This window comes from Pan troglodytes, chromosome 15 (assembly GCF_028858775.2).
Source record: "Pan troglodytes isolate AG18354 chromosome 15, NHGRI_mPanTro3-v2.0_pri, whole genome shotgun sequence".
NCBI lineage: Eukaryota > Metazoa > Chordata > Mammalia > Primates > Hominidae > Pan > Pan troglodytes.
In genome coordinates, this window is record NC_072413.2 from 23,535,569 (window position 1) to 23,561,977 (window position 26,409).

A 26,409-nucleotide genomic window follows, 5' to 3' on the forward strand; every position below is an offset into this window, starting at 1 on the left:
AATTTTCTGAGCCTTTAAGGCAAGGTCTTTAGAAACTGGTGGCAATGACTTTTTATTATGGTTAATTTCCCTTCAGAACTTGTGAATTTACTGTTCCTTCATATGGAAATATTAACACTACTCTTAGGCAGATCAGACATAATTAGGATAATTTTTTGCCACACAAGTGAAATGAAAAGATAGATTTCCCTATCCTTCCTACAAGATAATTGGGCAAAAAATGAAATAGCGAGCTAAATGAAGAAAAGTTTTAAAAATAAATGGGTGTGGGTAAGCAAAATGAACAGCTTGATGGGGAGATGGAAATAGCAGATAATGCACCTTAATACACCTTATTATTATTTTGTGGGTAAAATAATTTTGTCTTATTTGTTAAATAAGTCTGTATTTGCGAAATCAAAAGAGACAAAAAGATAACTACTGAAAAAAGTGAGTCTTCCTCATACCTCTTTAATCCTGCTGACCCAGTTGCTTTCCCTAGGAGAAGAGTGTACATTGTGGATTTATTATGTATCTTTCCAGAGATACTATTAGTTTGTTTTTATTTCAATAGCTTTTGGGGTACAAGTGTTTTTCAGTTATATGGATGAATTGTACAGTGGTAAAGGCTGATATTTCAGTGTACCAGAGATATTCTATGAATAGGCAAGTGTTTGTATGTATACATGCATTAACACACACATACATATCTAAAAATCTGAATTACTTGGATAGATTTATGCGCAATTGGCATTGAAGTTGTTGAGGACCCGAAGGCTCTTGTCAAGAAGTTCAGTAAGACGGTTATGTCAGGCTTTATTAAAAGCCTTTATTATTAGAAACATATTTTCTTTTTTTTTTTTTGAGATGGAGTTTCACTCTATCGCCCAGGTTCGAGTGTAGTGGCGTAATCTCAGCTCACTGCAACCTCCACCTCCCAGGTTCAAGCAACTCTCCTGCCTCAACCTCACAAGTAGCTGGGACCACAGGTGCCCACCACCACACCTGGCTAATTTTTGTATGTTTGGTAGAGATGGGGTTTCACCATGTTGGCCAGACTGGTCTCAAAGTCCTGACCTCAAGTGATCCACCTGCCTCGGCTTCCCAAAGTGCTGGGATTACAGGTGTGAGCCACTACACCTGGCTGAAGCATATTTCTGTATAGTCTCATCTTTCAGTTGCAGCCATATGCCATCTTTAGTGTGGATAACATCAATAAAATGGTGGTTTGGTTGACCTTATCCACGTCTACTTGTTCCCTCTGAATGGATGGATGACTATGATATGGTGCCTTGTGCTGTCCTTGGGCACAAATTTTCTAATATGTCCTGATCTAAACCAGTTTCCCTCTATCTTGGAATGCAGTGGTTAACCTGGATTCTTCCTTCCCCATTACCCTGGACATTCTCTTCACTGTTCTGTTTGGTTGAAGGCATTTTTTCTTACATTTTATATATTCTTCTTTCTTAGTTTGCTTCCTCATTTTGTTGGAACACATAACTACCAGTTACGTTTTGAGAAAGGGTATGTGACAAATAAATTTGAGATGTTGTACATCAGTAAATATCGTTAGTTTACTTTTCCACCTGCTTGATAATTTGACACGTATAGAATTCTATGTCGGAAGTAATTTCCTTTCAGAATTTTGCCGGTATTGCTTCACAATCCTTCAGCTTCCAGGGTTGCTGGTAAGTCAGAAGCCATTCTGATGCTGCATTTTGGTTTTGCAGTATATTATCTGTTTTTTGTTTTTTTAATTCCCAGGAGCTTTCAGTATCTTCTCCATGTCCTCAATGTTTTGAAAAGTTCCCACCTATTGTGTTGAGCAGTTGGTGGCTCCTTTCAACCTGGAAAATCAGGTCTATTAGTCCTGGGAAATTTTCTTAAATTATTTTATTTATGATATCCTCCCACCTTTTATTTTGCATTCTGGAACTCTTATTCAAATTAACCTAATATTTGAACATGATACTTTTTGCTTCCTTCTTCAATTTCTTTTTTTTTTTTTTTCTGTTTGTTTATCTTTCTACTTTACTTTCTGGGAGATTTTCTCAAATTTATCTTCTAATCATTCTATTGATTTTAAAAACTTTTCTGTTACCGTATTTTTAATTTTCAAGAGCTTTAAAAAAAGGTAGCATCATACTTCATGGAAGTAGCTTCTCCTCTTATTACTCTGAGGGTAAGTATGGATTATTTTAAGTTTTTTTTTTCTAGTGGCATTATCTCTGTTTTCTGTAAATTATTATTTACAGAATAATAATTTGTTTTTGTCTTTATCTGTCTTATTAACTGATTTCTTCAAATGTTCCTTGACCCTTGGTTGTCTGCTTGGATTAAAAGCGAGAGCCTACAGTGCTCACGGAATGTGGGGCGATTTGAGTTTCACTTAGGATGATTTGGTTTTCTTTCCTTATCTTATTCTCTGAGGTTATTCAGGTAAATTTTTCAGCTCTTTCTAATGGGGTGAAGCCTGGCTCCCAGAGTTGTGGGAAGTTAGGGCCAGGTGGCTAAAGGTCTCAGCACTTAGTGTAAAGCAATTAATAAGCATTTGATGTCTTAATTTCCCTTTTATGTATGGCACCCAATTCTTCAATTATGACTGAGTTATTCCCTGGTTCAGAAACCCTGTTTTATCCTTCTGAAGGCAAAACTCTACGTTTCTCCTGGTGTTGGGAAAGACGGTCATCTTTCAGCATGCTGTGGGGGAAAGGATCTAACTGCTACACACACAACTATAATTAAATTTTCCTTATGTTAACCTCTTTGTCTTCATTGCTTACTCCTAGTTCTACAGGTAGCTGGAATTTACAGTGTAGATCATCTAATTTATCAGCTTTCTTAGCCGTTGGCTTTAGACATCTTTGCCTTGGGTTTGTAAGTCAGTTCCCTCTCATGATCTGCTTTCCATCTTCCAAAATTTTGTTGCTGTTTCTCCAGGACTTCCCATCTTTGTGGATTTATTTCTTAAAAAAATTCCTTTATTGTAGTTTAATTGTGTTGGATGAGGAAATAAAATATGCATTTTAATTATTAAATCACCTGAATGTGGGCAGTTCATTAGTGTTATCCTCTGTCACCCAGGCTGGAGGGTAGTGGCACAATCACAGTTCACTGCAGCCTTGACCACCTCAGCTCAAGGGATCTTCCCATCTTAGCCTCTTGAGTAGCTAGGATTACAGGTGTGGGCCACCATGCCTGGCTATTAGTGTTAGTTTGGATGGTGGGTTTAAATGTGATTTTTTTTTTTTTACATTTTAAAATACTTTTACATTTTTATCTTACTTTTTGTGATTTTAATTTGTGAATTCTATATATTCTGAATTTACTACACTTGTTAATATTTTACTTTGGTAAAAACAAAACAAAACAAAATACAAAATATAAGCTCATAGAATTATTTTGAAAATTCTAAACATTTTCTTGCCCCCAGAGATAGAAGTTACTTGAGGTGAAATAAACAGTTATGTGTAATGAAAGAGTGGAATCACTATTCAGTAGCATCCTTTTATCTGCAGGGCATGTGTTTCAACATGCCCAGTGGATGCCTGGAACTTTGGATAGTACTGGACCCTGCTGCCATAAATTAGAACACATTTCTGTTTATATCTTACCCACAAATTTAATGTGTTTTCTATCTTAACTAAGCACTTATCATTTACTGTGGCTGTAACTTTTGCAGTTTGAGGCAAGACAGCAAAACTAGCACAAATTTCTTTTCTCTTCTTTACAGTTTCATGGATGAAAGATTCAATCTTACTGTAGATCTCAGCAATTTCAGCATAATTTTTTTTTCTTTCTTAAGTAGAACATGTTCCACTTAATGAAAGCACTTGACAGCTTCTCTTTGGCATATCTGAATTGCCATTATCACTACTCCTGTGCTGTGGGGTCATTATTAAGTAAAATAGGGTTTACTTGAGCACAAACACTGTGATATGCAATAGCAGATCTGATAACCAAGACAGCTACTAAGTTATTAAGCGTGGACAGCATGAATACGCTGGGCAAAGGAAAATTCAGATCCCAAACTGGAAGGAGCAGGAAGGAGATTTCATTGCACTACTTAGAATGGCATACAATTTAAAACTTATGAATTGCTTATTTCTGGAATTTTCTATTTGATATTTTTGGACTGTGGTTGGCTGCAGGTAACTGAAACTGCAGAAAGTGAAACCACCAATAGGCTTGGGGACACTACTGTATGCATTTGATCTCCTGAGGAAGAAGGTGGTTTGGGCAGTCTTTTGTGGCAACCACCAGATGATGCCATTGACCAAGGTCAGCTTGGTTGTGGTTTAGCTTTGAGGGAGGGGGGTGGGGTATTGTTTTGAGATTCATAAGGATTGAGGAACATCATCTATCAACTTTCCATGTATGGTGTGTATGTAAGTTTGGCATGCTTTCATTCAGTATATTTGGTCTGTCCATTCTCAGATGTAGAATGAGTTTTGGTGGCAGTTTTTCAGTTGGTGTTTGTTTCAGCTGCTTTGAGATTTTGCCTTGAAGGTCAAGGGATCTAGCTGATTTAAATGATGTATTTTATTCAGTGAGAACCCTATTAAATGTATTAAGAGAGCTCACTTTTGATTAGTCATGGAGATAATGAATGAGGAAGAAAAAGCTGATGTAAATCCACCCACAATCCTAAAGTCTCATTTGTAAAGTCTGGTGTTTTCTTCCTTGATATTTTATGTATTTCTACTAGGGAAACCAGTTTCTTGAATTGCATAATAATTGAAAAATAAAGAAAGTGAAATCAATAAAAACAATGTTACTAGCTGGTGCTAAATGTGACCTGAAGCTGATATCCTTTAGATAAACACGTCAGGGTTGGGAGCCCAACTCGTAACTATTTTTATAAATACTATTTTTTTTAACAAAAAGATTCTTAAAAATCTTCTTCTTATTAAAAAAATTACTTTTCAAAAGGCAGCTCTTGATTTTTGTTTTTACCAGTTTTCATCTGGCTAAACACTGATTTAAATAAATGTAACTAATGGTAATTTTACATAAACCTACAATGGGTCATTGGAAGGATTTAATACCTGCATAAATGAAACCATAACTGGGTCTGAGGGTTTCAGGCTCAATTTTATAGAAGCTGATAGTAATGAACTTTATGTAGAATAATGAAGTTCTCTGAATTTCAACAATTTTTTCTTTTCCTTTTTCTTTAATTTTTTCCCCTTATCATACTTTTTATAGGAGAATGAGCTAATTCAGCTAATGAGAAACGTATTAGCTAAAAGGACTGGAAAGCAGGTTGTGGCCAGGTGTGGTGGCTCATGCCTGTAATCCTAGCACTTTGGGAGGCTGAGGCGGGTGTATCACCTGAGGTCAGGAGTTCAAGACCAGCCTGACCAAACATGGAGAAACCCCGTCTCTACTAAAAATACAAAATTAGCCAGGCGTGGTGGCACACGCCTGTAATTCTAGGTACTTGGGAGGCTGAGGCAGGAGAATCGCTTGAACCTGGGAGGCAGAGGCTGCAGTGAGCAGAGATCGTGCCATTACACTCCAGCCTGGGCAACAAGAGAGAAACTCCACCTCAAAAACAAAACAAAACAAAAAAAAGCAAAAACAACAACAAAAAACGAAAGTAGATTGTAAGAGTTAAAGTGGTTGGGTGTGGTGGCTCACACCTGTAAATTCAGCACTTTGGGAGGCCAAGGTGGAAGATTTCTGGAATCCAGGAGTTTGAGTTCAGCTTGGATAACATAGGGAGACCCCATCTCAACACACACACACACACACACACACACACACACACACACACACACTGGGTGTGGTGGTGCATTCCTGTAGTCTCAGCTACTCAAAAGACTGAGGCAGGAGGATCACTTGAGCCCAGGAGGTTGAGGCTGCAGTAAGCTGTGGTTACACACTGCACTCCAACCTGGGTGACAGAGCAATACCCTGTCTCAAAAAAAAAAAAAAAAAAAAAAAAAGAAAACTTTAGGTAGTACTCAGGAACAGATACGACAAAAGGGGTTTAGGAATATACAGACCATATAACATAAAAATGGATTCATAAACTAAAATAATTTGAACACAACTGTTCTTATGAAGCTTCTTGAAATTATGATTTTAGGACTTTATCATTTTTCTTGCTTCACCTTCTCTTTCACATTTATAATGGAAATTAAATAGGAATGAAAATCGGTTGGAGGCTAACTGCCCAAATGAATTAGGTTGAAAAGATGAGATAAAGAAATGCTTCGTAAGTATTTCTTGGTAAGGTTTAAAGGAAATGAGAACCAGAGAGAAGATTGGAAACAATATATTTTGCCTCTGGTATTATTATACAGATTATTTACAAACTATGTAGTTGTGGTTCAAAATGCAAAATTTTATCTCTGCAAATACTACTACTTGGTAAATATGCTTTATCTACCAAGACTGGAAAATAGAAATGGAAAAGTGAAAATGTAGGTGCATATGCCAGATATGTACCTGTATAACCTGAGGAAGGAGCAACAGTGGGGCACCCCGATTGATCCTTGAATTTTCTTAACATTTATCTATATATAGTTCATGTCTGTGTCATATTCTACTTTCTGGGAGACTATTTAAACTTTATTTTTCAACAATTCTATGGACATATTCATTACTCATATCATATTTTTAATTTTCAAGAGCCCTTCTTTAATTTATTATAGCATATTCTTCTCACTTCATCTGAAGATATTAAAGGAACTTTTTATTCATAAAATTTTCTTTGGATCCCTACATTATCTCTTTTTCACCTGAATTTTTTTATTTGGGTTTATCTACTCACTGTTATGAATGCCTTTTTTTTTTTTTTTTTTTTTTTTTGAGACAGAGTCTCACTGGAGACCCAGGCTGGAGTGCAGTGGTGCGATCTCGGCTCATTGCAACCTCCGCCTCCTGGGTTCAAGCGATTCTCCTGCCTCAGCCTCCTGAGTAGCTGGGACCACAGGCGCGTGCCACCATGCCTGGCTAATTTTTTGTATTTTTAGCAGAGACGGAGTTTCACCGTGTTAGCCAGGATGGTCTCGATCTCCTGACATTTTGATCCGCCTGCCTCGGCCTCCCAAAGTGCTGGGATTACAGGCATGAGCCATTGCACGTGAGCCACTGCGCCTGGCCTTATGAATGCTTTTTATCTAAAATCTCATTTAATCTTTACAACAACCTTATGAAGTAAAAATCTTATTCTATTTTACAGATATGAACATTGAGGTAAAGAAAGATTAATTAGATTGACAATGGTCACACACTTAGTAAGTGTTGGAGTCAGGATATGAACCTAGGCTGTCTGTCTCAAACATCTTGTGTCTTGTCTACCCATCCATATTTTAGAGTGGAGCTCTAAACTACTGTGAGGAAATTCTGTGCGCATAGCTGGGGCCTCTCAGCTGCCAGACTTCTCTGTAGGGAACAAAGCAAGAACCAGATGATTGCTGATGGACCCTGACATGCTGCATCTGGAGATGTTTCCTCAGAGAGAAACCCTCTGTTCCCCTGTGCTGAGAGACTGTGAGTCTAGGGAAGGGGTTGGCATCTTCATCATTCAGTAAGCAGATGGTTTTCAGCCTTGTGCCTCAGCCCTTCCCTCCACTGTCCCAGATTTTATCAAATTTGGAGCTTCCCTGGTTCCATTTTTCTAGAACATAAAATACTCTGCTCCTGTGATGATGGGAGAGGAGATGTCACCTGGCTACATAAGGTAAGAGAGGAGAACTGGCGGTCAAAGTCCTCCTTATCTAGACTTCCTATTGACCTGTTTTTCTGCCTTTTTCTGACACCACCTTCAGAAGTGTCTGTGGCTTCCAGTTCCTGAGTCTACCCAAGTTCTGTGGTGTGAATTGATGTGTAGTTTCCTGTTGCTACTGTAACAAATTACTATAAATTTAGTGCCTTAAAACAAGACAAATTTATTATCTCAGAGTTTTCAAGTCCAAAATGAGTTTTAATGGAGCTAAAATCAAGGTGTTGGCAGGGTTGTGTTCCTTCTGGTGGCTTCTGGATGGAATGTTTTCTTTTTTTTTTTAAATTAAAAAAATTTCACTAGTTTGTGGAGGAACAGGTGGTTTTCGGTTACATGGATAAGTTCTTTAGTGATAATTTCTGAGATTGTGGTGCACCCATCACCTGAGCAGTGTACATTGTACCCAATGTGTAGTCTTTTATTTCTTCCCCCGGACCCTCTTCTACCCAGGTCCCCAAAGTCCATTGTATCATTGTTATGCCTTCGTGTCCTCATAGCTTAGCTCCCACTTATAGGTGAGAACATACAATATTTGTTTTTCCATTCTGGAGTTACTTTACATAGAATAATGGTCTCCAACTCCATCCAACTTGCTGCAAAAGACATTCTTTTATTCCTTTTTATGGCTGAGTAATATTTGATTGTGTGTATTTACCACATTTTCTTTATCCGCTCTTTTTTTGTTTGTTTGTTTGTTTATTGAGATGGAGTTTCACTCTTATTGACCAGGCTGGAGTGCAATGGCATGGTCTTGGCTCACTGCAACCTCCATCTCCGCCTCCCGGGTTCAAGGGATTCTCCTGCTTCAGCCTCCCCAGTAGTTGAAATTATGGGAGCCTGCCACCATGCCTGGCTAATTTTTGTATTTTTAGTAGAGATGGGGTTTTACCATGTTGGCCAGGCTTGTCCTGAACTCCTGACCTCAGGTGATCTACACGCCTCAGTCTCCCAAAGTGCTGGGATTACAGGCATGAGCTACTATGCCCAGCTATCCACTCCTTGGTTGATGGACATTTAGGATGGTTCCATATTTTTGCCATTGTGAATTGTGCTGCTATAAACATGTGTGTTCAAGTGTCTTTTTCATATAATGACGTTTTTCCCTCTGTGTAGATGTCCAGTAGTGGGATTGCTGGATCAAATAGTAGTCCTACTTTTAACTTTTTAAGGAGTCTCCACACTGTATTCCATAGTGGTTGTACTAGTTTACATTCCCACCAGCAGTGTAAAAGTGTTCCATTTTCACCACATCCATGCCAACATCTATTATTTTTTGATTTTTAAATCATGGCCATTCTCGCAGAAGTAAGGTGGCATCTCATCGTGCTTTTTAATTTGCATTTCCCCTAATAATTAGTGATGTTAAGCATTTTTCATAGTTTTTTGGCCATTTGTATATCTTCTTTTGAGAATTGTCTATTCATGTTCTTAGACCACTTTTTGTATTTCTGTGGTCTCAGTTGTAATATCTCCTTTTTCGTTTCTAATTGAGTTTATTTGGGTCTTTTCTTTTCTTGGTTAATCTTGCTAACGGTCTGTTGATTTTGTTTATATTTTAAAAGAACTAGTTTTTGGCTGGGCATGGTGGCTCATGCCTATAATTCCAGCCCTTTGGGAGGCTGACGAGGGCGGATCATGAAGTCAGGAGTTTGAGACCAGCCTGACCAACATGGTGAAACCCCATCTCTACTAAAAATACAAAAATTAGCCAGGCATGGTAGTAATTTTTGTATTTTGTGCCTGTAATCCCAGCTACTCAGGAGGCTGAGGAAGGAGAATCGCTTGAACCCAGGAGGCGAAGGTTGCAGTGAGCTGAGATCGTGCCACTGCACTCCAGCCTGGGAGACAGAGCAAGACTTAATCTCCTAAAAACAAACAAACAAACAAACAAACAAACAAACAAACAAACAGCTAGTTTTTTGTTCCATTTATCTTTTGTATTTCTTATTTAGTTTTGTTCTGATCTTTGTTATGTCTTTCTTCTGCTGGGTTTGGGTTTGGTTTTGGTTTGTTCTTATTTCTCTAGATTCTTAAGGTGTGAGCTTAGATTGTCTATTTGTGCTCTTTCAGAGTTTTGATGTAGGTATTTAATGCTGTAAACTTTTCCTTTAGCACTGTTTTTGCTGTATCCCAGAGGTTTTGATAAGTTGTGTCACTATTATTGTTCAGCTCATATAATTTTTTAAATTTCCATTTGATTTCATTATTGGCCAAAGATCATTCAAGAGCAGATTATATAATTTCCTTGTATTTGTATAGTTTAGGGTATAGAATAAACCCTAAATTTATAAATATATATATATTTATATATTAAACTATACTATTTTATATATATATAAATTATACTATTTATATATTAAACTAAACTAATAAACTATACTATATGTATAGTTTAGGGTATAGTTTAGTGTATAGAATAAACCCCTTTGGAGTTAATTTCCAGTTTTATTCTACTGTGGTCTGAGAGGATATTTGATGTAATTTCTATTTTCTTAAATTTATTAAGACTTATTTTGTGATTTATCATATGATCCAGCTTGGAGAATGGATCCATCTCGGAGAATGTTCCATGTGCTGAAAAAAGAATGTATATCCTGCAGCTATTGGGTAGAATGTTCTGTAAATATCTGTTAAGTCCATTTGTTCTAGGTTATAGTTTAAGTCCATAGTTTATTTGTTGACTTTCTGTCTTGGTGACCTGTTTAGTGCTATCAGTGGAGTATTGAAGTCCCCCACTATTATTGCATTGCCATCCATCTCATTTCTTTGGTCTAGTAGTAATTGTTTTATAAATTTGCGATTGTCAGTGTTAGCTGCATATATATTCAGGATTATGATATTTTCCTGTTGGACTAGTCCTTTAATCATTATATAATATCCATCTTTATCGTTTTAACTGTTGTTGCTTTACAGTTTGTTTTGTCTGATATAAGAACAGCTACTCCTTCTCACTTTTGGCTTCCATTTGTGTGGACTATCTTTTTCCACCCCTTTACCTTAAGTTTATGTGAATCTTTTATGTGTTAGGTAAATCTCTTGAAGACAGCAGAAACTTGGTTGGTGAATTCTTATGCATTCTGCCATTCTGTGTCTTCTTTTTTTTTTTTTCAAACCATATCCAGCTTTATTAAAGATACTTTCCATGAACAATCATGGTATTTCAGGCAGGACATGGGCAGACAATTGTTAACAGTATACAACAACTTTCAAACTCCCTTCTTCAATGGACTACCAAAAATCAGAAAGCCACTATAAAACCCAATGAAGTCTTCATCTGATGCTCTGAACAGGGAAAGTTTAGAGTGAGGGTTGACATTTCACATTTAGCATGTTGTTTAACAACTTTTCACAAGCCAACCCTGACTTTCAGGAAGTGAAACGAAAATGGCAGAATTTATCTGAAGATCCACAATCTAGAAATGGAACCACTGCTCTTTTGACAGGTGCCATCTCAGTGGCATCACTGGAAAGTCCAGTTTGCCTGACACACTGGTAACCAATGACTGGGGGTCAGGTCCCAACAGATGTCTCGGCTTAAGGGAGTTAAGTCTATGCTGAAAGATGGAAAAGGAGAAGAGGACATAAAAACGAATTTGTTTTTCTATACCACAAGGCTTTTGTGCCAAGGTGGCCATGTGTGTCAGAGTCAGGGAATCCCTCCTCCTGGGAGCCAAGAGGAAGTCTCTCAAAACTAGAAGGGAAAGGTGTTTTCCTCACATCAATCCAGCTTTGGAGACTTTCTGTTAGTGACATATGCCCCTTCCCCCATAAACAACAATGAAGTGTTCTGTGTGCTAACAACATAGCTTAAAAAAAAAAAAGTAAAACAAAATTCTGCATTTTTATAAAACTTGATAAAAATAATATTTCAAACTGTACAGTCACCAGAAGTACACAGTTATCAAAAATGCACACACTTCACTTGGCATCTCCAGCACCTTCAGCTTTCTGTGCCTGGTCTGTTTTGGCATCTCCATTTTCTGCAGGGTTATTCCCCTCCTTGCCAGCATCAGCTTTTCCCTTTTTCCCTTTGGGTACCTTCTCTCCCTTCTTTACAGGGGCCTTTTTAGTCTTGGGCTCTGGCTTTGGAGGAGCAGGTTTAGCAGACAACCTCGCGGATCTTCTCTGTGGTTCGTCCTTCACCTTGGCTTTATCTCCCTTAGCATCCCCTTCAACCTTTCTCTTGGGCATTGTGGCGGCCACGACGGTGGCGGGATGTAGGTGCTGGATGCCGGATGCAGCCTCGCGCGCGGGCTTTGGTCAGTCCGGGGGTCGTTCTCGCCTCTTCTTCCTCACACTACTTCTGTAACCTCTAAGTGGAGCATTTAGGCTATTTACATTCAATGTTAGTATTGAGATGTGAGGTATTGTTCCATTCATCATGTTAATTGTTGCTTTAATACTTTTTTTTTCTCTGTTGTGTTTAGGCCCTGTGAGATTTATGCTTTAAGGAGGTTCTATTTTTGTGTATTTTGAGGTTTTGTTTCAAGATTTAGAATTCCTTTTAGCATTTCTTGTAGTTCTGACTTAGCAGTGACAAATTCTCTCTGTTTCTTTGTCTGAAAAATACTTTCTCTCTCGTTTATTTGTGAAGCTTAGTTTCACTGTATACAAAATCCTTGGCTGACTATTATTTTGTTTCAGGAGGCTGAAGATGGGACCTAATCCCTGTGGCCTGTAAGGTTTCTGCTGGGAAGTCTGCTGTCAATCTGATAAGTTTTCCTTTATAGGTTATCTGATGATTTTTGTCTCACAGCTCTTAAGATTCTTTCCTTTGTCTTGACTTTAGATAACCTGATGACTAAGTGCCTAAGTGATTATCTTTTTGTGATGAATTTCCCAGGTGTTCTTTGAGCTTCTTGTATTTGGATGTCTAGATATCTAGCAAGGCCAGGGAAGTTTTTCTCAATTATTCCCTCAAATAAGTTTTCCAAATTTTTAGGTTTTTCTTCTACCTCGGCAACACCAATTAGTCTTAGGTTTGGCTGTTTAACATAATCCCAAATTTCTTGGAGGCTTGGTTCATTTTTTAAAATTCCTTTTTCTTTGTCTTTCTCTGGTTGGGTTAATTTAAAAGCCTTGTCTTTGAGCTCTAAAGTTATTTCTTCTATTTGTTCTAGTCTATTGTTGAAAGTTTCCAGTGTATTTTGTACTTCTCTAAGTGTGTCTTTTATTTCCAGAAGTTGTGATTGCTTTTTCTTTATGATATCTATTTCTCTGTAAAATTTTTCATCCATATCCTGCATTTAAAAAAAAAATTTCTGAGTTGGTTTTCACTTTTCTTTGGTATCTCCTTTAATACTTTAATAGTCAACATTTTAAATTCTGTATCTGGCAATTCAGAGATTTCTTCTTGGTTTGGATCCATTGCTAGGGAGCTGTTGTGATTTTTTGGGGTATTATGGAATCCTGTTTTTTCATTTTACCAGAATTACTTTTCTGGTTCCTTATCATTTTATCATTTGGGTAGACTATTTCAGTGGAAAGTTCTGAAACTCAAGGTCTGCTGTTCAGATTCTTTTGTTTCATGGGGTGATCCCTTGATGTGGTGCTCTTCCCATTCCCCTGGGGTGGGGCTTCTTGAGAGCTGGATTGCAGTGATTGTTATTGCTCTTCTGGGTCTAGTCACCCAGTGGGGCTTCCAGGCTCCAGGCTGGTGCTAAAGGATGTCTGCAGAGTCCCATGATGTGATCCATCTTCAGGTCTCCCAGCCTTGGATACCAGTACCTGCTCTGGTAGATGTGGAAGGAAAGTGAGGTAGACTCTGTGAGAGTCCTTGGTTGTATATATGTTTAGTGTGCTGGCTTTCTTGAATGCTGGTCATGCTAGCAGTGAAGTTGTCACATGGACATACTCAGAAGCTTGGATTTGTCAGGATGTTGCAGGCAGTGGAGTTAGATGTTATCTTCTTCCTGGGATCAGGGTTATTCTGTCATGAGTTGCTGTAATGGCCTGAGTTGGTTGGCCTTCAGCCAGGAGGTAGTGCTTTCAAGAGACCACTAGCAGTGGTGGTAGTAGTAGCAGGCGCTAAGATTGCCCTAAGATAGCCAGGGTAAGTATTTTGGTTTCTCAGGCAACGGGCATGGCCATAAAGGTCCCAAGAGTTTCTATCTTTTATATTTGGCTACCAGGGTGGGGAGGGAAATTCCATTAGGTGGGGGTAGAGGTAGGCAGTTCTGGGCTCAGCTTATCCTTTGGTGGGGCTTGCTATGGCCACTGTGGGGATGGAGGGATTGTGGTTCTTTGGCCAATGGGTTTATGTTCCAGAGGGGGTTAGTTCCAGAGTGCTGCCTCTGCTGTATCATATAGTTTGCCAGGGAAGTAGAGGAAAGCGGGTGGCGAGAGGCCTCACCAAGCTCCCATGGAGTTGGTAAGGCTGGTCTCACTCCTGCAGTGTGTTGCTCAGACCTTACCCCAGGCCATGTGCTACCCCACTGAGAAAGCAGTTATGGCTTTCAGATCTCACCCTTCCCCACCTGCCCACTCTATCGGCTGCTCCTGCACTCATACCTGCAGCAGCTCCCACTCATCCCCCAAACTTTGCTCAATAAAATTTGTACACAGTTGAAACCACTACCAATTTCAGTTGGGAGCTTCCTTTGCCTTGTGACCCCTCCCCAATTCCACTGGCTGCCTTTCCCAAGGGCCTTTGTTGTATATAGTCAAGAATGGCTTCCCTAGGCTCGAGCTGGATACTGGGAGTACCTGCAAGGCACTTTCCTGCTGCTACTTCTACTTTTATATTTCGCACGACTCTCTAAATTCATTTCTTCTCTAGATAAGGTTAAATCCTTCTCCCATAAGCTGGATTTTCAGATTCCCCAGGAGGAATGTGTATTTGGAGGCTGGTTTTCCCCCGTCACACTCTGGGAACTCACAGCTTTTCACCATTTCATGGAATTTGCATCAGTGTACTGCCTCTTTCAAAGGATCTGTGAGTTCTTTCGGTTTTCCTGGTACATTCCTCTGGTGGTTCTTGGAGCAAAAGATTACAGTGTGAGTCTCCACACGATCTTCCATCTGTCCATGTGGAAGCTGCATGTTAGCCCTGTCTCCTAACCACTATCTTCCTATCTACCCATAGGGTGGGCTGTTTTCTTGCCTTTTCTAGCTTGCAAAGCTTGCTGCATACCTTAGCTCAGACCTCGCATCACTCCAGCCTCTGCTTCCATCATCATGTCTTTTTCTCTATATTTGACTTGCTTATTCCCTTCTTTCTCTTTTCAGGACCCTTATGATTATATTGGGCCCACCCAGATAATCCAGGACAACATCTCCATCTCAAGATCCTACTGAATCTCATCTGCCATGTAAGATTACATATTTACAGTGCCAGGGATTGAGATGTGGATATCTTGGAGGCCATTACTTATCCTACCACAGTTGCGTTGCTTCTTACTGACTTTCTCCTGTGCTGACAATTTGGTTGCAGTTGTGTGTCTCTGCAATTACCATCATCTATCTGCTATTCATCCTCTACAGTCTCTTATCTTCTGTTGTCTTTTCTCCCATTCCCTGTTTTTGTGGATTTATAGGTTTTACAAACTTTTACTATCATTTTGAAGTATGTTCAACTTTGGTTTTTAACAGGAACTCCTCACTTATGGGTAATTTCAGATGCATAGTGTCTTAGTCTGTTTGTGTCGCTATAACAAAATGTCTGAGACTGGATAATTTATGAAGAACAGAGATTTATTTCCTTATAAATAAATATGAGAGGCTGGGAAATCCAAGAATAAGTCAGTTATCTGGTGAGGGCCCTGCATCTTCTGGAGGGAAGAAATGCTCTGCTCTCACATGGTGAAAGGTGGAAGAGCAAGAGACAAAATGCTATATGAAGCCTTATAAAATAAGGGCCTTAATTCCATTCATGAGGAAGGAGCCCTTGAGACCTAACTTCTTAATATTATCACATTGGCAACACCTAAATTTTGGAGGAAATATATTCAAACCATAGCATAGATAATTTACGTGACTTGCTCAAGGTCATAGAGATAATTAATGGCAGGAATAAAAAAGCAGGTGTGCAAGACTCTCAGGTTATTTAACAGTCTTTTAAAAACTATATATGCTGCTTCCCCACCCCAATGGCCCAAGCTTTCTATGTATGAGCTAAAGAAACTATATTGATGCAACTAGGAGAAAAGATAAGAAATTTTTACTTATGGGCCTCCATGTTTGCAGACTCTCCAAGATAAGGGTCATAATAACTAATATTCACTGAGCGTTCATCATGTGCCATTCTGTCTTCTAAAAGCTCTATTTCTTGTGACAACCTTATGAAATATGTGCTTATATGATCCTTATTTTTCAGGTAGGCAATGAAAGCAAGAAGAAATTCATTTACTTGCATAGATTGTATAGGAATTACATAGATTGTATAGGAAGGATGTGACAGAGAACATATTTGAAGGCAAGCATTCTGGCTCCAGAAACTTCGCTTTTGATTGCTATCCAAGGTTGGAGCCCTAATAAAGGATGGGAGAAGTAGACAATGCAGTCTACTTTCATATACCCAGTGCTTTAGTAAAACTGGATTAGAAGTTCTTCCTGTACACATTTTGTAATTTCTCAACTCTATACCTTGAGTCATACATTTCTCTTTGCTCAAAATGCCTTTCCTTCCAAATACTATATATGCTTCTCTTTATATACCCTCCTCCCAATTAAAAAAAATAGCCAGTATTAGAAGCTTTTCTAAGATACTTAGTAGGAATTAATTGCTCCTTTATCTGAACTCCTGAGGCATTTTGTTTTCCTGTTTAGTGGTACTTATTATTCTCTACTTTTTATTTATTGAATCTTCTCCATTAAGTAGTAAATTACTTGAAAACAGAGGGATTTACTTCTGTATCCTTTTAAATTCCAGATTTAGGCTGCCTACAAGTTTGTTTAATAACCATTGCTGATAGACATTTTCAAATTGCATGTCATTTTCTTGTAGGGAAAATCGAGACCCTGGGCAGTGGTTCACATACACTCTCTCTTTCTGTGCCTAGATAAAATTGCTTCCTGTGTAGTAGTCTCATTGGGGCAGTAATGTGATTTTCAGAAAGATATCCATGGATACAGTTAGAGGCCTAAAGTTTATTTAATTGCAAAAAGAATAGGTAGATTTTCAGAGATATTTACTTAAGGCAAGTGATAACATAGAGATTAGACAGAGATATGGTTTCCCCAGTCTTCCAAAATTTCCTATAGGGAACTATAGCTGTGGATCGTATCATATATAAAGAATGAAGATTCAGACATTTAACTGTTCTGGAGAAAGGCCGCATTTCAGCCTCCCTAATAGGTAAAATTTACCTTTGCAAACAGCCCTAGCATATTCCTCAGAGGACTGTGAGACTGGATAAAGCAAAGGCCAGTTTTTAATGAGATGCCTCAATATATTTCAGCTTTATCCAAAGTCACTGCTAAAAGATGTAAGTTCTGAGAGTGGGCCACTCTTACCCTTGAGATTTCAAGACATGATTTTTCTAAATAATTTCAGGTGAGGTCTTGAATGCATATTGAAGACTTCTTAATTTAGCTGTCTTAGAAAAAAAAACCCACAGTAGTGCATGCTGTTTCAATTGTTTCTCTTAAGGAAGGTATTGCAATTCTTGACCAAAAATACCTTATCTGTTAGGGTGCCTGGTGTTTCTCATATTATCATCTTTCCTTAATGTTCTTTAGCCAATTTCTTAAAATTATGCCATTCCTCTTCCTTCGCTACAATTGCATGCAAACAAAGCTGAGTTGCCAATGTAACTGAAAGTTTTTCTGGGACAATGGGAAAGACTTTAGATATTTCTGTTTTCAGTTAGTAGAGAAAGCAACTTGGCATTTAATTCACAGCCCTTTCAGACTGCCAGCCATGAAGTATTCCTTACCAGTCTCCCACTGCTGAGTCTTGGTTCATCTGTCCCCTCCAGTTGAGTCTTTGTTTTTCTATAAATAAATTCATCTGGTTTACCTTTTTTTTTGTAAATCTGCCTTACATTGGCTAGACCTAAATGAGGCCAGACTTCCTGAAAATGGAGGCAGTCTCAGCTCTTAGGCCACTCAAAGACCCCTGAGAGAACTTGGGCTGGACTTGGTGCATGGGCGTGGGGCTGCCCTTTCCTCCTTTCATCGGGAGCACTCAGAAGTGGGGCGGCAGCTCTTCTAGACAAGACAATTCTTAGTGCCTTAATTTTTTTTAATTCAAGGAGTCAACTTTCATTGGAATTTCTAACACATTAGAGTAGAAATTAGGTTTAAAAGAATAGTACCCAGAACTGAGAAATTGTGAGGGGTCAAAGAGGTCAGGATGAAAAGCCAGTCAGGAAGCTGTAATGAAAGGGCACTGGTTGGGTGGGGGGTGGTATGTGGTGAAAGAAGGCATGGAAAAGAGGTAGTGAGGGACATGTGCTCAGCACAGAGAATCACCAGCTGTTCTCCTAGTCTTGGGGGAGTGTTGGGATCTGTGTGTACATGAAAGCCATTAATATTTGTAGCCAGGGGGACTTGCACTGAGGCTTAAATACAGATTATATATATATATATATATATATATATATATATACACACACACACACACACAGAAATATATATCTATAAAGAACATATATATACACACATGCATAATATATATATATTCAACTTTATGACCCATTAAGAAGGCCAGGTTTTTTTTTTTTTATAAGGGGTAGGGAAAGAAAGGCATTTTTTTTCCCCTAAGTACTACTAGGGAGCTAATGGTCTCCTGTTTGTTTGAACTCTTCTAGCTACAAGTCTAAGAGGAAAAAATGAGACAGCATGGAGAGGGGCCTGAGAGTTGAGCCAGTTGGCATTTACCTGACATGACACATTCATTTCCTTCCTGTCTCAATACTAAGGCTAGACCTGGAAAACCTTTTAAAGGAAGCAGTACCCAAGAAAAGAAGTGTAATGCAAAAAAAAAAAAAAAATTATTTAGTGCATGCCAATCAGGATAGACTCAAAAAAATCCACTTTCAGATACGTCTATAATTAAACTGTTGAAAACCAAAGACAAAGACAAAGAATCTCGAAAGCAGCCACAGAAAAACGAAGCATTGCTTATAGGGGAACAATGATTGGAATGACTGTAATTCTTTATCAGAAAACCCAGAGACCAGAAGACAGTAGAACAACATTTTTTGAAGTGCTTCACACAGAATTGTATGCCTAGAGGTTCCAGAGGGAATGTGGTACAGGTGGCTATTTTATAATTTGACTGGAAGAGGTGGAAGAAGCAGCTCATGGAGACTGCTTAGTTGCTCTCTTGTTCTGCTGTTTTGCAGAGTGTTCCGCTCTTGTGTTTTGTAGAGTTAAAGCAGAGAAACAAATTTTACCAAATGATGAAACACTGGTAAATGTGAGCACCAACCCGCCTCAGCTGCTTGCTTCATTTCATCCAATCCATGTTTTTATGTAAACATTCTTTCTTTTAAATTTGCATCCCCTTTTCAGTTCTACTCTTCTCCCTCTTATTTTCTTATAGCAATTTATTTTCATTATAATTAACGTTCCTCCGGGTCCCTAGTGTCTATTCAAAGGTCTGCTGCTCTTATGCAATTTCATCTTTTCCAATATCCTGGGGACATTTTCATTCTCTAGTTTCCCTCCTGCTTCAGTTACTCTTTTGTTACTCCCATTTCACTTCTTTTTCTTTTTTTGCTTTTTCTCAGATTGTAGCTGGAACCAATAATGGAAACACTTTCTTCATTGTAGCATCCCTTCTTCCCTTGGGAAAAAAAATTCCCTGTATGACTATGAATAGGGTCTGCAAAGAAAGACCCATAACTTCAAAACATTCACGCAGTTCATAGGGGAGAGCAATAAGTTGGTAGTCAGGAAGGCAAGTAAACAACATATTATTCTGAAAAACCTTCAATAGTTTTGAAGCAAGTGCCTGCTTGGTGACAAATGATACAAAAGGAAGTAGGAGAGAGGGCACTTAGCTCTCAGATATTGCTGAATCTCCTTCCAAACCATCAAAAATAATGATAAACAATACAGTCTTGTCTGTGGAAGAGATATTATTTTGTTCCATAATGTTATATATATTTGTCAAGTGCTGTAAGCCTTCCATGCTTTAAAATGTTTTGGTGCTTTGGGGTAATTGTTTTGAATGGTTATGTTAAAAAAAGAATTCACATAACCAGCTTCTCCTTTAACTAGGGTCACTTTTCTACCATGATTAAGGTCTGTAAGCATCGCCTACAGTGAGCCTACCCCATTTTTCAAGATGGTAACATTCTTTACGACTTAGCTTATTACACGAAATTAGCTACAATTCAAAACACCCGCCTAAAGTGCCTAAAGTGAAACAATCCCAAATAGGCTGATGTTATACGACTGGCTTCTAATTATGCTCTGTATTTGGATTTGTTACACAAAACCATTTGGGAAGAATTATGGATTCCATTGTTTCAAGCATTCATTGGTTATTTTTCAGCATGTTTATTACCAGCTCTGCTGATACCCAGTGCCACATAGATGTCTTGCCCACAGTGATCAGTGGGACTGGAGAAGGAAGGAAAACATCTTTGGTTCTTTCTGTAAGAATTCTTTACAGAAATAGGCAAGTGTAACATCCCTAGGTGTGTCAGTTGACATTGCTAGTTGTAATTTTTTGATGTAAAAATTAGCAAACTGTGATGAAGAGATGGATTTCCCATGTTTCAGAGTGTATGCTTAAGTATTCTAGGAAAAGAAAGTTCTATTCATGTTCTGAGCCTGCCAGCTATATGGGGGCCTATATTCTAACTGGTAGGAACAGCACAGAGTAACTGAATAATAGAATGAAAGCATTTAGCACGGGCAGATGTATGTTTCCAGTCAGGCGTAAGATTCACAGGACTGCAGGTAATATTTTCAATGCAGCCAATGACTGGGGAGGCCTGGTATGAAATAAGGAAAAAGACCTCAAATGAGGATGATGAAGGGAAGTGTCTGTGCAGGGCTTTTAACCCTTCAGGGGTTTGGCCCAGTTCATCAGAGAGAAAAGGGTGTAGGTACTTGTCACAAAGTTTGGCTTCAGTATCAAGTTTTCATATGGCTGGCTAGAACCTGTATAAGGACCCAGGAATGGATAGAGCTACTTTGTAATGAGAGACTTTGACACATTTGACCCCACTTAAACTGAAGCTGGATGTCCTCTTAGTTGAAAAATACTCTAAAACATAGAAAACCCACTTCCAAGGTGGGTATCTTTAAAAAAAAGATACCTTTTTTATCTTTAGTGGGTATCTTTAAAAAAAAGATACCTTTTTTTCCCTAGAATTTTACATCATCATGCATATCTCAGAATTTGGAGAATCTTATTATCCAGATATTCAAAAATTTTCCTTCTAGCATTTAAAATTTTTTCTTGTGTGCATATGTTTGGGTATTTTATGTATTTTATTAATTATTCTTGGAATCCTTAAACATTTAAGTTGGTTTTGACTTTTTAGTATTAAAAATAATGTTGGTATAAGCAAATTTTACATAACGCTTTGTATTTAAAATTACTTTTCCTGGCAAGATAACTATAAAAAGAATTACTGATTTAAAAGCTATAAGCAATTTTAGGCTTTAGATGTATATTGCTATTTTTTCCCCAGAAAGAATGAATTAATTAACATGTCTATCAGCAGAAGAGAATTGCCCAGTTTATTGTATCCTCATCAGCATTGGGCATAATCTGTGCTAATTTAGTTATTGTTTTTTAATTTTGATTTTGGGTTATTACTTGCATTGAATATTCTGATATGTTTATTACCTATTAAAATTTTAGTTACTTAACTGAGATTCAAATATATATTATCTATTAAAATCTTAATAGATAATAAACATATTATGTACTTGAATCTCAGTGAATTAACTTTTTATATTTCCTGTTGAAATGTGGAAAAAATTTCCTGGCACATCTCATCTGACCATTAACATTTCTTGGATTTGTATTTTTTTTTAAGAATACAAAGATTGTCTATTTTAATAATTCTGCAACCTTCATATAATAAGAATTTTAGCTTTCTTAATTTTGACTGATGTTCCTATAACTCTTACTACAGGTAAAACTCAACTCATCAGGGTAACTAAAGTATTTATTAAATGCCTACTTTCATATGACATTGTGCTAGAGGCAAAACAGAAGCAGTTTTTCCAGCCACATGCCCTGTTAATTCCCAAGCTTGGCCCTTGTGGTAATAACAGCTGATGAATTCACGCACTTGTTTTGAAAACTAGTTATTCTGTGCCCAGTATTTGAAACTATTAATGAGTACTTTGGCCACCTTGGGATGCTAGTGACTTTAAATATTCTCTGTATTTATTTCCCCCCCACTTTTCAGCTTTGCCACACAAGCTGAAAACCATCACCAGGCATCTACGATTGCATGTCAGTTCCCCTCCAACCTTAAGATATATTACTCACCATCCAGAATGAATGAGGAACAACAGCTTTAAATAAAAGGGAGTTCCTTGTGTTAACTTTGACAGCACTTCCCCCCGTTAAATTTAAACATTCCTCAATACCCACAGGGATGAATACGTGTCTGGGTTATTGGAACATTACTGAGGCTCCAGCTCCTTGACCTTGGCATGCAAGCTTCTTCACCTTTGAACTAAAAGCTTTCTCTGGGTTGTGGGTGTGATGATGTCTTTCCAAAGCCATTCAAAGCAGTGCTGCCACTTGGGAGCTGTTTTAAGGTCTCTCATAGAGCCTGAGATGTATTTCTTTGCTTTAACAGTGACCTGTCAAAGCCTCTGTGCTGTGGCCAAAGACTTCCCTCTGCTCCTGGGATCCTGTGTTGCTACTGGAGGAAACAGGGGTACCAACCATCCCGAGGTGGCCACACTGGGTCACTGCCTTAGCAGAGGGCACACTGAGCCACATCACACCACGCTCTGATTCTTGGTGACTACACTTCAGATATGTCTCTTAGCCTCAGTCTCCTCATTTGTCAAATAACAGAACAGGAGTAGATAGTTACAAAGATTTCTTCAATATGTATGAAAGAATCAATGAATGAGTTTATGAATGAATGAATCTAACTCTACCGGCCTCTGTAGTCTTAATTAAAAAAAAAAAAAGATTCACATCCTCTTACCGCAGAACATTAATTATTTTAATATACATTTCTTATAACCATGTACCAACCATGAGCATCAGTCAGGAATCTAGTTTTTACTCTCCCCCAATTATAGAATCAAATCAAATGTTTCTTAAAATATGTAAAGAACCAACAAGGTTGAGCAATCATACGGTGAAGTCATAGTTGTCAGATGTGGGCTGTGAGGCTGTGAGCCTAGATGATGGTGCATCCATGACGGTAGACACAGTCAGAGGAAGCTTAGGCAGGAAGGGACAGCGGTTATGGTAGAGAAGTCCTGTAGAAACTATTTCTATGATTAATACAAGACAGGTTTTGCATTGTAAGACAAGATATTCTGTGGAATTATAGGGCTGACAGCTCTCTTCCACAAAGCTATGAAGAAAGTAAATGTAGAAGTACAGATGAAACATTGGAAACCAAAGCAGCTCTGGGCCACAGAGCCAGTGGCTTGACAGCAGGACTTGAGAGCCTATTTTGAATGGTGTATGGAATGATTTGAAATGTTTAAGGTTTAACAAATTTGTAATTGGTTTATCTAAGTTGTGTTTTTTTTATTTTCGAATAATTTCCTTGTTTATAAAATTTCAATGAAAGTTTTAGTTAAATATAGTTGGAATTGAGAAATGTAATCTTAGGTAGAACCAATCATACATCTGATATTAAGTTCCAGTAGTATCAACAGACAGCAGGCACCCTGAGCATTAATGTTACCCTGACTAGGGACCCTGTTTAAACTGGCACCTGCAAAGATGGTCTTATGACTCTACCTGTAAGCACAGTTACTGGGTTTATTTGTTAATGCAATATTCGGAAATGTTATCAACTAAGAACAAGCCTTCAAAGTAAAAAGTAAACTAAATCACTTTCTTGAGCTGTCTTATTTTAAGTTTGATTGTAAATAAGTATAACTGCAAAAGATAAACACATGTTTAAGATTATAGTAAAAAAAATTTGGAATCCTACCAAACAGCATTTAAAAAATTCCTGATTGTTTTGAGTGTAAAGTCCACATTAAGTACATTTTGCTATTTAGTTGTACATTTAATATTGGTAGTTTGAAAGGAAATTTTTCACTGGGATTGAAATAATGAAAAAAATTAACTTAAATTTCTATTCCAAATGAATTAGGTATTGGAGTACTTGAAGTATAAAAAGCACTGGGAAAGCTTATAGCTCTGTATCCATACCCATACCTTTATCTATACTTTTAAAATAGTTATCAATAGTCCGTATGATCAGATAATAGAAATACTGTATAAAAATATTTCAAGGAAAATCAAACAGATTTCTACTTTTTAACTTTAAGTCTTTGGAGGAAGTATAAGTAGTTTGACCCAGGGTTAGAGCTGAGCTTGAGAGCATTAGGCTCACAGAAGTGAGGAAGTCTGTTGTCCTGGCTGGTTCTGCCTGTGTCAACCCTTTTGGTATTTATCTCATTGAATCCACTAGTCTTGATCAGTTTGAAAAAGATGAAGCCATTTTATACAGCTGATTGTCCACTGCCAAAGTCCACTGTTCACAAAATTGACTAGAATTTAACGTCTTATATGGCATTTTGTACTACATTCTAACTTCTAGAGAATATAGTTCATTTATTTTGAAAGTATTATAAAATAAGAATTCTCAAATAAACTCTTTGTGGTATTCCACTTAGGAAATATAGAGCCCAATAGCTTAGAGATGCTCACATCTGGGGCTTTATTATTTGTGTTTTAGGTTCAGCAATAGTAACTGCTGAGCAACTCTTAAAAGTTTCGATGATTAGCTTAGCCAGTAAGTTCCCAGACAGCTTTAAAACACTGATCTATGATCTTACATCTTCTACATCAGCTCACAATTCTATGGCTATATTTTCTGTGTAGTAGGAATTAATGTTTAGAGAGAAATGTGATGGCCTAATTGATTCTGAACCTAGAACCTCAAGGTAGCTTTTGCTACAGTTATCTGAAAATGTCTCTCCCACTCTGTATTAGACAATTCTACCCCAGATTTTTACACACTGGGTAGAAAGCAGTGTCCACCTGCTTTCCCTGTTAGGCTCCAGGCCATCTGCCATGGTACTGCCCTGTCCCAATGGTACCACCACTTCTGCCCATTCCTGCTGCTGCTTTTCCAGGCACCACCACCAAAGCTCCCAGGCACCCCTGCTGATTCCACTGGGAATGGCTGTATTTGTTGGGGCTGTGATTGCCCTGGATCACTGGAGGGGCAGAGTCTCCATCATTTCATATGGTAAAACTTCCCAGCACTAAGCTCAAGGTTGGGTACAGAGCAGGCACACAATGCTTTACTCCTCTTCCTTATATATTACTCTGCTAAAGGGGTACCAAAGTATTTCCACCTTGAGGCCATGTTTTAAAGAAACTTTAGTGTAAGCAACTCTTTTGCTTTTCTCTAACAAATGACCTTCATTCCCATAGAAGTAGTCCAGAAGTTCCTGGGAAGACAGGTTGGGGCAGATCTGAGAGAGATTCTACCCTTTCTCAGAAGTATCCCTAATGCCTCATGACTAATTATTATTTCAAGCTGACTTACCTATCTCCCTTCAATGTCATTTTTCTCCAGTAGGATCTCCAGCACCTTATGAAAATAAATTTATGTGAAATTTAACACACATTATGTGAAATGTAACAATATCAAAACAAATATAAAATTTGAATATCTTCCAGGGTATACAAGCAAATCATCTAAAGAAGACCAAGAATCAGATTGACATCAAATTTATAACAAGAATCAGAATGATATCAGATTTCTCAATAGTAGCAATGCATACAAAAAGATAATGAAGAAATAATTTTAAAGAAGATAAGTAACACTGAATTTATAATTTTATATCCATCCAAACTGTTATTCAAATAAAAGGGAAGAATAAAAACATTATCAGGCATGAAGGACCTCATACAATTTGCTATGCAAAGATTCACATTAAAAACATTTGGAAGAAATACTCAAATAATAAGAGAAACGAATCCAGAAAATGATCTAGGAGATGTGAGACCACCAGTTAGAATGGACACTGGCCATAAACAACTGTCATGGCTAAACTGGGGCATGTTGGCAGAATATCAGCCTGGGCGTTAGGGAGATCAGATAACTTAGTAAGATTTATGATTGTCTTAGGGGAAAAAAGTTAGGACAAAAGAAGAGACATAGAGAAAGCATATAGAATGCCTATGCAAACCCAGAACTGCAATTTTGGACTATCAGCATGATGGAATTTGGGGTGGGCAAGTTAAGTGAGCAAGTGATACAAGAGCTTGCAAAAGGAATTTTCTTGTTAGGGGAAAATATAGATATTGATTGACTTAACATATCTGTTTTTACCTTCATGAATCTCTCCTCCACTTTTTCTATCATTAACATTATTATTATTATTATTATTATTATTATTTTTTGAGACGGAGTCTCACTCTGTCACCCAGGCTGGAGTGTAGTGGCGCGATCTCGGCTCACTGTGTCATTAACTTATTTACTTTTTCCTTTCACCTGCATCCTTCTTTATTTCTTCTTTTCTTTATCTTTACCTTCTAACTACCATTCCCATTCAAAATTTCTACAATCAGAGGTGTTTATTATAAAATACAGAATGGAATATCAAAGGTATAG

General features: G+C 37.9%; 1 protein-coding gene and 1 long non-coding RNA gene across 3 annotated transcripts in view; one reads left to right on the forward strand and one right to left on the reverse strand.

The window, feature by feature from the left end:
- Positions 1–25,694, forward strand: part of LOC107968300 (uncharacterized) — a 34,597-nt gene extending 8,903 nt beyond the window's left edge. Inside the window, exon 3 of one of the 2 annotated variants that reach the window (XR_008538980.2) lies at positions 25,473–25,694. This is a non-coding gene — a long non-coding RNA (uncharacterized LOC107968300). The remainder of the gene's footprint in view (positions 1–25,472) is intronic. The other variant, XR_008538981.2, reaches the window with a different exon arrangement.
- Positions 11,552–11,937, reverse strand: LOC129136964 (non-histone chromosomal protein HMG-17-like). The gene has a single exon (XM_054665927.2). The coding sequence runs from the start codon at positions 11,903–11,905 to the stop codon at positions 11,633–11,635; it is 273 nt and encodes a 90-aa protein (XP_054521902.1). The 5' UTR covers positions 11,906–11,937; the 3' UTR covers positions 11,552–11,632.
- Positions 25,695–26,409: the final 715 nt, after the last annotated feature.

What these genes read in the sequence shown, in the direction of transcription:
- LOC129136964 (XM_054665927.2), bottom strand. Translation starts at nt 11,905, where the DNA reads ATGCCCAAGAGAAAGGTTGAAGGGGATGCTAAGGGAGATAAAGCCAAG.